We start from the raw sequence: 14,613 nt of genomic DNA, 5'->3' as shown, positions 1-14,613 counted from the left end.
GTGCGCTTCCAGAGAAAGACCTTGTGCTCCGAGGGTCCTGGAGCGTAGAGGGGGAGATACGCAGGGAGGGGAGTGGCAGGGTGCTGTGACACAGGAGAAGAGGGGGACAGATGGAGGGAGGGCCCTGCACCGCAGCCCGAGAGGGGCCAGGCTCTGCGCTGGGTGACTTCACACCCTGGATCTCAGCTCTCGCTCTGGGACAGGAGCCATGGGCAAGCGAGTTCCCTGGAGGAGGAAACAGAGGCTCGCAGCCAGGTGACAAGAGCACCGACCACAGGCAGCAGAGGCCCAGTGATAGGGGTGGCCTCCCTGGGAGCACCAGCAAGAGACACAGAGGAGGCAGGGCAAGAGAACGGTGGCGGGGAGGATGAGGCCAGGGAGGAAGGTGCAGGCAGCGCAAGATGACAGTGTGGAGTTCAGTCCCTCTTCTGTCCCTTCCTGCTGCCGAGATTTGGGCAAGAATGTTCCCTGCTCTGAGTCTTCCTCGTCCTGTAAATGGTCACAATCGTATACCTTTAGATTCTGTAAATGGAACTTTAAGTTTATTTATTTATTTTGACAGAGAGAGCAGGGGAGGGCAGAGAGAGAGGGAGAGAGAGAATCCCAAGCAAGCTCTGCACTGTCAGTGCAGAGCCCAATGCAGGGCTTGAATTCGTGAATCACGGGATCGTGACCTGAGCCCCCCAGGCGCCCCTAGTAAATGGTACTTCTGAACAGACTGGGGAACAGTGGGGACAGATACGAGGCAGGCTGGGGCTCTTCGTGGGATCTGAACATGGACAGACAGGCCTGCAGTAGCCCCAGATCCTGGGAGAGCAGCAGATGGGTCGCCTTGCCTCCCATTGTACAGATTGGCAAACTGAGGCCCAGAGCATGGAAGGGGGGAGCCGGGACCTCTGGCCCGCTGCCCCGCCCTGACACCTCGTGCCTTCTTCCCCGCGGCAGTTCCTCCTGATTTTCCGCAAGGCGGCGGCTGGGGAGCTGCAGGAGGACAGCGGGCTGCACGTGCTCGCCCGCCTCTCCGAGATCGATGTGTCCACCGAGGGCGTCAAGGGGGCCAAGAGCTTCTTTGAGGCCAAGGTGAGGAATCAGAGGCCGTGTGGGGCCCGGGGGGTGGGGGCTGGGGTCCCCTGACCCTGGCACAGGAGACGGGTGGCTGGGGTATGACAGGACCCTGAGTTAGCGCGAGGGTCGGTGCCCATCCTTCCTGTCCCCGCTGAGGCTGCAGACAGGAGACGGGGCGCCGAGGCCTGGGCTGGACTGGGCACGGCCCAGCGCACTCCTGGCTCCTGTCCCCTTCCATCCAGGCTGTGGTCCCTTCCAGCCTTCCCTCTCTCTCCCTGGCCCCTGGCGGGTGACCGCTGTAGACTCTTGAAGAGTGGGCATGGACGCCTTTGGGCTGCCCCTGGCAGACTTGTCCTTGAACCGTGGGCCCCGGGGAGAGCAGAGCAGGCCCAGCTCACGGGCCTCTCAGAGCCCCCGGCCCCGCCAGCCCCGGCCTGGAGGGAGTGTGGGCCCCTCAGGCCACCCCCGCACGCAGCCCACTCCCCCTGCCGCACACACTCCGGTGGAGGGAACCAGCAGAGCTCCTGGATTCTGCTCCCCCCCACCCCGCAGGGCCCCTGCTTTTCCTGCTTTCTCTCTTCCCATGTCAACTGAGAACATCCCTTCTGAAGGCCACCCCCCACCTCCCTCCAGGCTTCGGGGGTTGATGGGCTGTTTCAGGGTTCGTTGCAGGGACCAGGTGTGCATCTGGGCTTCTCAGGACAGGAAACGAGACAAGAATAGTGACATCAAATGCCCCCCCCCCCCCGCGCCCCCGACAGGAGTCAGTCTAAGCAGTAGTCACTGGATACATGTTCTAGCTTCCAACCCGCTCAGCAACTCCCCAAGATCAGTTAGTGAGCACCAGGCTCTGAATGGAGAAACTGAGGCCCGGGGCCTGAGCTAGCAAGAGCTGTACATGGGCAGGCAGGAGACCCGGGGGCCGATCCCGCCCCCGCCCTGACCCACCTCGGCCCCACTCCGCTGCAGGTCCAGGCCATCAACGTGTCCAGCCGCTTCGAGGAAGAGATCAAGGCGGAGCAGGAGGAAAGGAAGAAGCAGGCAGAGGAGATGAAGCAACGGAAGGCGGCCTTCAAGGAGCTGCAGTCCGCGTTCAAGTAGTGAGGGGCGGCGGCCTGACCGCTTGGCCCCGGCTCCCTGGCGCCCGGTCTGGCCCACAGAGGCCAAGCCTGAATCCCGGGCTCTGTCTGAAGGGACCATACTTAAAACCTAAAAAGTCTGTGAACGGAGCCAGCGGAGGGGTGTCCGAGGTGCCCCCACACCCCAACCCCGCTCCCCTCCGCTGTTCCCGAGGCCGTGACACCAGTGCTGGCTCCTTGCCTGGCCCAGCCCTCCCCGGCGACTCCTGCGTGTCTGTCGCCCCCGGCTGCCCCTCTGCTGCTCCGAGCCCGGCTCCCAGCCCTAGGGTGCTCCCTGCCCCGGGTGCCTGCCCTCCACACGCTCTCCTTCTCCCTTCCTGGAGACCCCCTGCCCTTAACCTGCAGGCCACACTGCCCCTAGAGCCCTCCAAGCCACTTCGAGACGGGGAGGACAGATAGCAAGAATTGGGGCTCTACTGCACTGCCCAGAGCTCCACCTGACGGGCTGATCAGAGGCACGAGGGCTCCCCCCACCCCCGTGCCCGCTGCCCCCAACAGCTGTTCCCCCGGCCCCTGCCTCCTCTCTCTGCCAGAGGGGAGGGCGCTTCTCTTTGGACAAAGGGACCCAGGCCCTGGCACCCCATGCTCACATGGAGAGACCCCCGCTGTCTGGGGCGGGGTGAGGGGGCAGCTGTGCCCATCTACCTCACCGGCCCACACTCTGCCAGCCACGCCACGGATCGTGGGCAGGGAAGACTCTGGGGGCAGAAACGCTGCCCTCTAGTCCCCCTGGAATAGCCCGAGGGTCCCAGGGGCTCTGGAGGGAGCAGGCTGGGGATGAGGGAGTGGCCCCTTCACTGGGAAGGACCCTAGTGCCCGGCTCCCTTTTCCAGCAGGTGTCTGAGAAGTGCTTTAAAGTGGTTTGCATGGACCAGGCGGTGGGAAGCAGGGGCCTTGCTTGGCCCTTGCATGCCATCTTTCCCCAAGCGATGTGCACCGCCTTGTCACCAGCGATGGGACCCGTCCCGTCACCCCCACCCCCTGAGGAAGCATGGGGACCCCAGCCCTCCATGTGCCCATCCGCCGATGGGCTGCGGCCACGCCTGGGCCACCAGCCCGGTCCTGCACAGCTCCCGGTGTGCCCACTTCCGTGTGTGCGTGTCTGTGTGTGCGTGTGTGTCCGTGTCCGTTGCTGTGTCGTGAAACTGTGCCCGTCAACCAGTCCAAACAAGTGAACGGCCGTCGAGGCCATGGTTATGCAACTCCCGTGTATGTCATGACAATAACTTTATTTTAGTAAAATGCCCCCAAGAGTCCACAAAACTCCTGTCGGATTTGCAGAGGTTTTATTTTTTTGGCCTTAGAATCTGCAGAAATTAGCAGGTACTGACCCCAGTGCGGCAGCCTTGGCCCCGAATTGCGTTTGCCTTAGCGGATATGTTTATACAGATGAATATAAAAAGTTCTTTTTCTTTGGCTTCTCGCTTTCTTTTTTTTTTCCTCCCTTCTCACCTTCCCCCAAAGAAAGCTACTTCTTCATTTGGTGGTACAATTATTTTTTTTAACTAAAATAAGATAAAATTCTATATTCTTATGTGTGTGTGGTTCTTGTTGGTTGGTGGAGGAGGGGGGTGCTGGGAAGGGAAGGAAGGGGATGATGCCGCCCTAGTGCTGGGGCAGCATGTGCTCAGGTGGCCTCCGTGTCATGTTGGGGGCCGGGGGCCGGGGGCCGGGGGGAGAGTCACCAGGGGCTGCTCTGAACGCTCCTATACATACACAGATACTCACTGATTGAATCCCCACAACCAGCCTCGTGAGGGGGTGCTGTTTTATTTCCCAGGGAGTCCCCCAGAGGCATACAGGCTGGGGGGTTGAGGAGGACAGGACGCACGCAGCCCATGGCCTGTCCCCCTGTCACCTCACCCCACCCCCGCCCACCGCTGCATCCAGCCACCCTGCCGGACAAATTCAGAGGACGTGCATCAGAAATGGCACCAATACTGTGAATTTCAAGATCGATGCACCCAGGAGCCCCCCCCAAGATTCTCCCACACCCAGAGATGCTCACCTTCAACACACACCACACACACACACACACACACACACACACACACACACACACACACACACACACACACACACACACACACAGTCTGCGGTGGTAGGTGATGAGAAAGGACCCACTGTTCCCCAGTCTGGACAGATCAGGCTCCCACTGGGTCTGTCTCCTCATCTGTTCAGTGCAAGCGTGGGCCAGGGTCTCTAGGGTCTGCCCAGTCTCGCAGTGTCCAGGTAGGGGGTGCGACCTGACTTGGGGGCGGTGAGGTGAGGGAGTGTGGGATTACCCTGGGCATCGCTGCCCCCAGGTGGACGTGGCTGGTACTGCAGCAGTCAGGATTCCATTTCCCCACTCCCCACCCGGGCTCACAGTCCCTGCGCCTGGAGGATACTGTCCTTAGAATGTGTTTCTTGGCGAACGCCACCCCCACATGCCACCCAGTGGCCGCCGTCATTAACACCGCGCGTTAGGTTAAACCTTGCCAAGGGAAGAACATCAGAACCCCTAACGTCCTAGCTCAGAGGGTCTTAGAACAAAAAGGCAGAGAGGACCCTGATAGGGAAGGGCTAGAATTCAACCTCTCGAGCCCTCACCTTCCAGCTGACCTGGTGATAGATGTGGGCCTCGAGCCCGCGGAATGGGAGAGACACCAGCCAGTTGTCCCACGCCAGGTCCCTCCACCAACAGGGCTCCCCCGGGAGGGCCCCTCAGCCTCGGCCCGCATGAGATCCCCACCCCAGCCCCAGCAGAGGGGTCAGGCTGAGGAGCGAAGAGGCCCAGAGTGATCCGGGTCCCCAGAGTTAGTTCCTTAATCCCCTCCCAGGCCCCACTCCCTCAGCCTCCATCAGTCACCAAACACGGACACCCCACAGCGACCCCAGACCCTCTCTGAGCCCCTAACACTTACATCTGGTTTTAAGAAGTGCTGCCAGCCCCCCGGCTGGTCCCTCAGTGGCCGTCACCCAAGAAGCAGCTGTCACCTGAGAACCCTGTCCCAGAGCCTGGAAAATAAGGGCCCCAGTCAGGGACACCTGCCGCGTTTCTCAGGCTCTCGCTGCCCCCTTGCTCCCAACCTTGGCCCAGGTTCTCCTGACATCCCCCCCCACCCCCACCCCTCCAGGACCTCAGCCACTGCCAGGTCACCCTTGATTGTTTTTCCAGCACAGTCTGGCCCTGAGTGTCTGGGCCCTGGGAGCCCCCCCTCCAGGCCCCGGAAGTCACGCAGACTTCAAGGGTGCTGAGAATGGGGATGCCAACATTCTCCACCCTCAAGTCCTCAAGTTCATTTTGGACCTGGTATCTGTGGAGAAGGAACCTTTCGGAATCGGCACTCCACCGAGCCCCCAGCCAGAACGAACCTCTTGTCATTCAGGGCTCTGAGAAATACGTGTTACCAGGCCCGGCAGGGAGCTCCAGCCATTGTGAGGGGCTCTGACCCGCAGCCCCAGGCCGAGCGCCAGGCTGAGCAGATGTGGGCGGGAGGCAGGAAGGAAGGGACAGACAGACGGATGGACGATGGCCATACACAGTGTGTCAGCACCTCTCAGGGTCTATGTGTAAGTGAGCGCCCTTTAGGTGTGACGCTGGTGGGCGCGTGTGGAGGGGCGCGTACGTGTGTGTGCGCGTGTCCGCCTGTCCCCGTGAGCTCAAGTAGCTGTAGGCATGTGTACGTGGCGGAGACTGTTGTGTCTCCGTGTGTCAGCCGGAAACCCCCCACAGAGAAGCCCAGTGCGTCATTCCCCCAGGTTTGCTCAAGAGACGCTGAGGCCCAAAGAGCTTCCCCAGGCACAGGGCCATCCAGCCAGTCACCAGCTGAGCCAGGAGCAGGAGACTATCCCCCAGGATCTGCCCGGACGCCCGGGCCACACCACTGTGTGTGTGTGTGCAGGCTGACCCTCTGCAGAGCTCGGGGCTGCTCTGAGGTGTATCGGCCACTGACCCGGCTGTCAGGACCGGCTTCGAGAACGCGACAGAAACTTTCCCGCAGCCTGAGATCCCCAACACAGCTGGAAAGACCCCAGTCCACACCCTTACACTCCCTGACTTTAGGTCTCTCTTTTTATCAAAACTTCCTTGATTTTTCTATTACCAAAGTAATAGATGCTCATTTTTTTTTAATTTTACTGTTTTTTTTAATGTTTATTTATTTATTTTTTCAATATTTTATTGTCAAGTTGTTTTCCATACAACACCCAGTGCTCTTCCCCACAAGTGCAAGATGTTCATTTTTTTAAAAAAAGAATTTAAGGGGAGGGCGGCTGGGTAGCTCAGTCAGTTAAGCATCCAACTTCCGCTCAGGTCATGATCTCACAGTTCGAGGGTTCGACCCCGCGTCGGGCTCTGTGCTGACAGCTTAGAGCCTGGAGCCTGCTTCAGATTCTGTGTCTCCCTCTCTCTCTGCCCTTCCCCTTCTTGTGCTCTGTCTCTCTCTGTCTCAAAAATAAATAAACTATTAAAAAAAATAAAATAATAAAAATTTAAAAAGAATGTAAGCGGAATAAAACTGATAGGTTAGAGTCCTTCTCCACCCTCACATAAGCACCGTTAACAGAAGAGAGTGCGGTTTTCAGAATTTCTTTATTGGGAAGTAATTCTTAAGGTGAGCTGTGGGCTGAGTTCAGGAAGCAGCAAGGAGCAGAGACAGAGAGCAGGAAGGGGAGGCAGAGGAGAATCTAGCTGGCCAGGCCCAAGTCAGGCGTTGGCGCAAATGGGTTAAACCAAACACTCACCCCAGATGGCTGGGGCTCTGGGTAGAAACTCTGGACATGCAGTGCCTTGGACCCACACCACGTGCCACAAGCCCAGATCTGCCACTCGACCTTGACATTCAAGTTATTGGCACCTCAGGACTGAAAATTGCCTGGGACCCCTCTAGTCCTATCTGCCCCTTTTGAAGACGGGGAGACCAGGACTTTGCAGGGAGATAACGGGGCTCTGGGGAGGGATTTGGCCAGCCAGACACGTTCCGGGGGCGGCCAGACCTCTGCCTTCATCCACAGCAAGAAGGCGGGGGTGGGGGGGGACCCCAAGACCAGACACTATTAGTTGAATGGGAGAGAAGGAAGAAAAGGCAAGAGAGAGAAAGAAACAGCAGCAGGATGAGCCCCAGACAGGTGTTAGAAGTCCCGACTTCAAATCTCGGTTCTGCTATCACCCCGGGGAAGCCGCCGACCCCCTGAGTCTCGGCTTGCGCCTCTTTGTCCGGTGGATAAAAGCGTCTACTTCCTGTTGTTGGAACAATTGAGTGAAGGCCAGAGGTACCGGGCACGATGACCAATAAGTGACAGGTGCCCGATAAATAATCATGAAACAGTATGAGTCCGGGACAGAGGATGAGAACGCACTCTGGGCGGAGGGACAGGGGTCCCCCCAAACCTGTGAACCTCAGAGGTTGCTCTGTCTCAGGAGCTTTGGGAAATCCGTGCCTCTGAGCCAGCCCCGAATTAAACAGTAACCCCCCAAGGTCAGGGAAAGGGCCTTGTCGGAACAGGTTTCTCTCCGACGGGCGGCCTAGCCTTGAGCAGGAGGGCCCACCCCCACACCTGCCTATAAGTGTGTCCCCACACACCCGGATGGCCACTCGGTCCTGAGCCAGTCCCACTCACAGCATGTTGGGCGTCACCATCCTTGCCGCGCTCCTGGCCTGTGGTAAGCTCTGGGGAGGGACCGGCAGTGGCTGGCAGGCTGCGTGCTCAGGCTGGCCTCCCGGGAACAAGGAGAGGAGCGGGGGGCCTCTGCTCTCCCCGGCTCCAGGAAAGAAGATTTGGGGTGACCGGCTGTGTGTCAAACAAGCCACTTTGCTTCCTTGTCTGCAAAACCGGCCAATGACGTGGCCGGGGGACTGTCACTGCCTCATCCTGGCCTCACTCCAGGGACCACAAGGACCTAGCTTTCCGTGTTGGCTTCTCTTCCTTGGGGATTGGTGTTTTGTTCGCCCGTTTCGGTGACCTTCTCCCAGACAGGAATCAAGGAGCTTGGCTGGAATGTCACTTACTCTGGGCGGGACAACAAGCCACCAAACCTCTCTAAATCTCACTGGCTCTCCTGACAGATGAGAGCACTTGATTGAGAGTCCTTCCAGTTAACAACAACAACAGTGATAAGCAATAATAGCAGCTCCTGTTGGTTGCATGTTTACTACATGCCAGGCGCTGCACTAAGCCCTTTACACACAGGGGCTGATTTGATCAGCACAGCAACCTTGAATGGCAGGGTCTGTTAATACCCATTTTACAGATGAGGAACTGAGGCTCGGTGAGACTCAGGATCGTGCCTGAGATCACATGATGGATTAATGGCAAAGCCAGAATTGGAGTCCGGGTCTATCTCCATGCAGACCACATGCTCTTGACCGCGCCACACAGATCTCCAGCTATGATGGCCTGGAACCCTGGATTCGATGCTCACATGCCGCCATTTGACTGCCGTCTAAACAGGGACAGCAGGGAGAGGAGGAAAGACACAGCTCTGTCTGGGGACGTACACGCAGACACCTTTTTAGTCCCTTCAATGTACTAAGCATTCGCCCTGCACCAGGCCTTTCACTAAGGCCATGCTTTGTCTGATTTTGTCCTCAGTTCAAACTCGCCAGGTTAGCTCCATTCTTCCCATTTCCCAGAAAGGGAAACGGAGGCCCAGAGAACTAGATGGCTTCCCCAGGCAGGAGAGCCTGACCCTGTGTCTGCCCAGCCCCAAAGCCTGTGCCCTTTCCACCTGCCCCTTCCCTGCTGGAGACTCCAGCTCCCTCACCTGTGTGCATCTTCTTCTGAACCCCCAGCCTCCAGCTGCGGGGTCCCCAGCTTCCTGCCCAACCTATCAGCCCGAGTGGTGGGAGGAGACAATGCCAAGCCCCACAGCTGGCCCTGGCAGGTAAGCAAATAGCTGCAGGGGTGGGAGGTGGGCTGGAGAGGGTGGCGGGGTGGGGGCCCCAGGGCTGACGCGTGGCCCTCCTGCACCCCGCTCCAGATCTCTCTCCAGTACCTCAAGGATGGCACGTGGAGGCACACGTGCGGCGGCACCTTGATCGCCAGCAGCTACGTCCTCACAGCTGCCCACTGCATCAGGTGAGCGGGGATGATGCCCAGGGACCCTGCCCCCGCCCCAGGGTCGGACCTGACAGGCTGCTTTTATTGAGCACCTACTACACACCCCAGGCACTGGGCTAAAGAAGCCACCTCTATCCAGTGCCTCAGTTGTTCACTTCTTCACTCAGCCAGTATTTACTGTGTGCCCACGATGTGCCAGGGAACACAGGGGTGCGGACACAGTCTGTGCTCTCAGGGAGCGGCCATTCCATCAAAAGGGCAACAGGCCACTAAACAAGTAAATATCTAACAGATCAGGTGGCAGGGAAGACAGACAAGGCAGGATGAAAAGTACAAGGGGTCCTATTTTAAACGAGGTGGCCGGGCGAAGACCTGAAGGAAGGAAGGGAAGGGTGTTCCAGGTGGAGGGAACAGCCAGTGCAAAGACCAGGAGGAGGACGCCTACTCGGTGGTTGTGAGAAGTAGTGTGCAGGCAGGGGTGGCAGGAGCAGAGCACGTGAGAAGAGCAGGAGATGGGGGAGAGAGCAGCGCAGGAAGATTGGGCAAGAGGCGGTGACGGCCAAGGCCAACCACCTGGGAGTCGAGGTAGACATGACTCCAAGACCAGAGTCCTCACCCCGAGCCCTGGGAAGGGTCCCCACAGATGGAGACTCCCTCCCCCTCCCCAGAACGATTCCCACGGTGGCCACAGGCCTGGGTCACCAAAGCCCGGAGTTCCCTCCCTACCCTCCTGGCCGGCTGGGGCAGGAAGCACTTGACCCGGCCCCCTTGCCCTGCTCAGCAATACCAGGACCTACCGCGTGGCCCTGGGGAAGAATAACCTGGTGCTGGACGACGAGGAGGGCTCCCTGTTCGCAAACGTGGACACCATCTTTGTCCACGAGAAGTGGAACTCCTTCCTGGTTCGGTGAGTGCCGGCTGTTTCCCTGCCCCTGGGGGGAAGCACGGAGGAAGGAGGGGTCCCCGATACGGCAGCACCTGCCCCGCCCCCGTCCCCGGACCCCATCCTCACCCTGAACAGCAGCCAGAGGACCCCTTTATGCAAAACGGAGAAGCACTAAGCCGAGACGTCTCCATCATTGGCCAGGGGTTCCCAGAAGGAAACCCCCCAGATAGAGACCCCCCAGGCCCTCACGGGGGCTGGCCTGAAGTCTCTCAGCCAGAGGCTAAGCCAGGACTCCCTGTGACTGAGTGCCCACGGCATGCCGATATTACAGTAATCTTATTTAATCCTCACAACAGCCCTGGACTAGGAACCGAGACTCAGAGAGGTTAAAGAATATGTCGTAGGTCACACAGCCCAGGATGTGGCCAAACGGGGGCTGTCTAGGGTCACCAGCTTCCATTCTGTTAACATGAAAATATTAACAGTTGTATGTGCAAGTGCCCCTCTTTCATTGTTTCCAATCGGCGTGCACGTCATGTCTGGTTGATACGTAGCCTGCAGCTAGTGGCTCGGAAGGTTCCTGCTCTAGTCTCCCCACCAGGGAACCTTACGTGACGCGAAGGCACTTGAGACAGAAGCTTCCTCTGGGGGGCGCGGGTGTTGGAAGGCGGATGTCCTCTCTGTCTGCCAGTCGGAAACTGCTATCCTCACGGAGGACCCCTGGTCACCCCAGGCGTGACTCCCAATCGGCAGCCTGGGCTGCTCAGCCTTAACTTGGGGGGTCAGGCCCCTTCCCCACCCTCACTGCCTCCACTTTGGACTCCAGCAACGACATCGCCCTTATCAAGCTGGCGGAGCCCGTGCAGCTGAGTGACACCATCCAGGTGGCCTGCCTGCCGCCCGAGGGCTCCCTGCTGCCTCAGGACTACCCCTGCTACGTCACCGGCTGGGGCCGCCTCTGGAGTGAGTACAGCCCCGGGCATATCAGGAGAGCCTTCCCGGAGGAGGCGGCTCCCGCAGCAAGCGCCCATCCGCCTTTGCCCAGCACTTCTCTTTTTTGTCTCAAAATCTTCACATCCTCTTTACCTTTGGAATAATAAGAGCTAATATTTATTAAGCGCATGTCACGTGACAGACACTCTAACAAGGACACCTAAGGGGGTTGTGAGGATAAGTGAGTGGGAATCTGTCAAGTGCTTGGAACCCTGCTTGGTCTAATTGACTATGAAATAAGCTCAACTAGTCATTTGGGGGCAGGGGATTAGAGCTTATGGTTAACCATATGCCTAAGTGAAGAGGTTGCGAGGAAATAAATGAAAGCACGGAAGACTTACAGAAAAACGCAGGTCCGTACCCGGAAAATCTGGGGTAAGAAAGACCTTGAATGGTAGGACACCAAAGGCAGACACCGCAAGGAAATGACTGACGACAGAAACCCCAGAATCCAAAGTAAAGACAACTCACCTCGGTGGGTATTTCCTGAGGGCTTTCTGCAGATGAGCTCCGGGGGGTTCCCCCTCCCCGCCCTCAGAAGGGTCTGTGGCTCAAACTTTGGGACCACAGGCTCGGAGTCGTTTCTCTCGGTTAAGGGCCCTCGTGTGGTCACCACAGAGGGTCCCCAGAGCTCAGCTGGGTCCGGCCGCAGCCCCGTCCAGCCCTCGGGTCCCTGAAGGCCCGGCGCCGTCGGGGCTGACTCGGGGCCGCCATCTGTCTTCGCCCCCAGCCAACGGCCCCATCGCCGACGAGCTGCAGCAGGGCCTGCAGCCCGTGGTGGACCACGCCACGTGCACCCAGAAGGACTGGTGGGGGACCATGGTGACGAACACCATGGTGTGCGCCGGCGGTGACGGGGTCATCTCCGCCTGCAACGTGAGTGCCCACGCCCCGCGCCACGCCCCTGCTCCAAAGTGAGGAGGGCGACGGAGGGTGGGGAGCGGGGGGACCTGCATGAGCAAACCCTTTCCCTGGTCGGCCGGGAGGCTTGGGGGAAGCCTGCGCCCCCACCCCTCAGCGCTAGGGCGAGGGCAGGAGCGTGGAGCGTGGGTGTCCCAGTTCGAGTCCCAACCCCACCCCTTTGTAGCTGTGCAACCTTGGGCAGGCTGTTTCCCTCTCTGAACCCCAATTTTTCCAGCTATGAAATGGAGACACTGTGAGCACAGGGTTGATGTGAGGACCAAGTCTAAGAAGCATAGAGGAGACTTCATCGAAGTCAGAGGCAGAGGACTTAGGCAGACTGACACAGAAATCTCTAAGACAATCAGAAACGGTCCTGTTTTCAAACACACGAGCCCTCTCCCCACTCCCACCCTTCCTCACTTTCCCGGGGTCTCCAGTGTGGCTCCTGGCATCCTCACCTCTCTGGGCGGCTCGCAGGGCCTTAGACATGATGCCCGGAACAGCTAGGGAAACTGAGGCACAGAGAGGGTAATCATTATCCCAAGATCACACAGCAACCTGAGAGCTAGTCTGGCACTCCCAAACCCCATCCCCTCTGCCTCCCCTACCAGGGACAGGTTGAGGCCCAAACAGGGGGCCTCAACCCATAGCCCCCACCCGCACAGCCCACCCCTGCGGCCCCAGCCTGCCCCTGGGGGAGGCCGGTGGCCGACCCCTGCCCGGTCCGCCGCCACAGGGAGACTCCGGCGGCCCGCTGAACTGCCAGGCTGAGAACGGGACCTGGGAGGTGCGAGGCATTGTCAGCTTTGGCTCCGGGCTGGGCTGCAACACCCTTAAGAAGCCCACGGTCTTCACCCGAGTGTCCGCCTACATCGACTGGATCCATGAGGTGGGCGCCGGTCTCCGAGCCCTGCTTCCCGCCCCCACCAGCCCCTCACCCACCCAGCCATTCCTTCGCTCCCTCCTTCACTCCTCCATTCATTCATTCACTCACTCGCCCGCTCCGGAAGTGCACCGGCTTCCTGCCTGCGGACGCTGAGCCGGGTGCAGCCAAGGGAACAGTCACCAACCTCATCCCTTTATCCACCGGCTTCGGCAAATATGTGTGGCTCCATCCCAGGCCCCACACTGGTCCCCCACTGGAAGCGTATTGAAATGGGGCCCCATGAGAGCAGGGGAGAGGGTCACCCGAGGATGGGGGACATAGGGTCACGCTGGGCTCCGGACCCTCGTGCAGCGGGCGGGATGTGTTCTGAGCTCCATCTGCACAGTGGTGGAAGTGCCGAGGGGGGTCGGACCCCTTGGGCAGAGGCGAGACTGGCTTGTGGAGACCCAAGGCTGCCTGCCATGCCCCTCCCCACCCCACCCCTGGGTCCCACCTTCCGGCAGTGTTCTCGCCCACCCGGCAGAGCCCCGTGCTGCCCCACAAGGGGGCCCACACACACCTCCACCCAAGTCCCTCACCCTGTTCTCTGTTCTTCCAGAAAATGCAGCTGTGACGCATCCCTGGGAGCCTACAACCCCAATAAACGTCCTTCCCCGCTCAGGCTGCCTGCATTCTTGATGTGCACCTCCCCCACAGGCTCTGGGCCCCATAGGATCTGCCCCTTTCCACACCCGGGATGCAGAGAGAGACCACCTCAGCCAGCCTGGCTCGGCCGTGGAGGGTGCTTCTGGGGTGCCAGTGGAGGGGGGACCCCAGAAAGCCACCTGGGAGCCTGAGAGGATGGGAGTCAAGGACACACCAGACACTAGCCCTTCAACATTTCACAGGGTCTCCCTAGAGCAGCTTCCCGGCGCTGGAGGGGACGGCCGCAGGAGGATGCCTGGTGTTCAGGGACAACCACCGGCTCCCTGAGAACGAGGCTCCCCAGTAGCCCCCACCCCAGAGCAGACCCCATGGCTGCCGTCAGCCTGGCCTCCCTCTCTAGGTCGAGAATGTTCAATGAGCCCTGGGTGGGGCACCGTGAGGAAGAGGAGGGTCCCGGCGCCTCCTTCAGGGGGCACAGGTTTGAGGGAACCAGTGGGCTCCACACACAGTCACGGCAGGTCCGAGCTGGAAAAGTTTCCGCTGTATCAGACTGGCAGGGAAACTGAGGCCCAAAGAGCAGAGCAGGGCCAGGTCACAGGCACGGAGGGCCAGGAATGCACCAGCCGCAGAGGCTCCGGGAAGAGAGCCCTCCCGAGGCCAACTAGAGCAGGTGGGGCCAAACAAGAGTGTGATCCAATGTCCACGTGGGGACCCGGGCCCCTGACCGCGCACTCATGCTCCGAGGGAGCGCCCCTCCGCCCCTCCACTGGCCTCTGGACTCCTGCTGGGAGAGCCCTCCCCATGAGAGTCTGGCTCCTGGACGTGGGGACCAGACATACCACCCCCAGCTCACGAGGCCAAGGCGATTCTCGGGAAAGACCATCTACTCAACAAGCACCCTTGGCTTCAGCTCAGTCCTGGGAATCCGGGGATGGTTCAGACAAGGTCTCTGTTCTGCAGGAGACAGAACAACAGACAGATTCTTGAGTTCCTGGTGTCCGTATGAAGGTTGAGATACAGACCAGGAGCATAGAAAGGGGACACATAAACCA

The 14,613-nt window shown here is 59.5% G+C and overlaps 2 protein-coding genes across 2 annotated transcripts in view; both read left to right on the top strand.

Moving 5' to 3' along the window:
* EFHD2 (EF-hand domain family member D2) overlaps nucleotides 1-3,622 on the top strand; it is a 16,139-nt gene extending 12,517 nt beyond the window's left edge. Inside the window, exons 5-6 of the mRNA XM_029945902.1 lie at nucleotides 919-1,080; nucleotides 2,035-3,622. Coding sequence (XP_029801762.1) covers nucleotides 919-1,080; nucleotides 2,035-2,166 — 294 coding nt within the window. The 3' untranslated portion in view covers nucleotides 2,167-3,622. The remainder of the gene's footprint in view (nucleotides 1-918; nucleotides 1,081-2,034) is intronic.
* A 4,120-nt stretch (nucleotides 3,623-7,742) lies between these two features.
* LOC115300154 (chymotrypsin-C-like) lies at nucleotides 7,743-13,576 on the top strand. The gene is made up of 8 exons (XM_029949769.1): nucleotides 7,743-7,851; nucleotides 8,981-9,072; nucleotides 9,169-9,266; nucleotides 10,030-10,155; nucleotides 10,961-11,097; nucleotides 11,858-12,003; nucleotides 12,767-12,919; nucleotides 13,515-13,576. The coding sequence occupies exons 1-8, from the start codon at nucleotides 7,812-7,814 to the stop codon at nucleotides 13,527-13,529; spliced, it is 807 nt and encodes a 268-aa protein (XP_029805629.1). The 5' UTR covers nucleotides 7,743-7,811; the 3' UTR covers nucleotides 13,530-13,576.
* The last annotated feature ends 1,037 nt before the right edge of the window (nucleotides 13,577-14,613 follow it).

The sequence above is a fragment of the Suricata suricatta genome, chromosome 8, assembly GCF_006229205.1.
Source record: "Suricata suricatta isolate VVHF042 chromosome 8, meerkat_22Aug2017_6uvM2_HiC, whole genome shotgun sequence".
Taxonomy (NCBI): domain Eukaryota; kingdom Metazoa; phylum Chordata; class Mammalia; order Carnivora; family Herpestidae; genus Suricata; species Suricata suricatta.
This window is presented reverse-complemented; position numbering and strand designations above follow the sequence as displayed.

Coding starts and splice junctions, on each gene's coding strand:
- LOC115300154 (XM_029949769.1), top strand. CDS start 7,812: ATGTTGGGCGTCACCATCCTTGCCGCGCTCCTGGCCTGTG. Junction 7,852..8,980: donor TGCCGCGCTCCTGGCCTGTG/GTAAGCTCTGGG, acceptor CTGAACCCCCAG/CCTCCAGCTGCGGGGTCCCC. Junction 12,004..12,766: donor GGGTCATCTCCGCCTGCAAC/GTGAGTGCCCAC, acceptor CCGCCGCCACAG/GGAGACTCCGGCGGCCCGCT.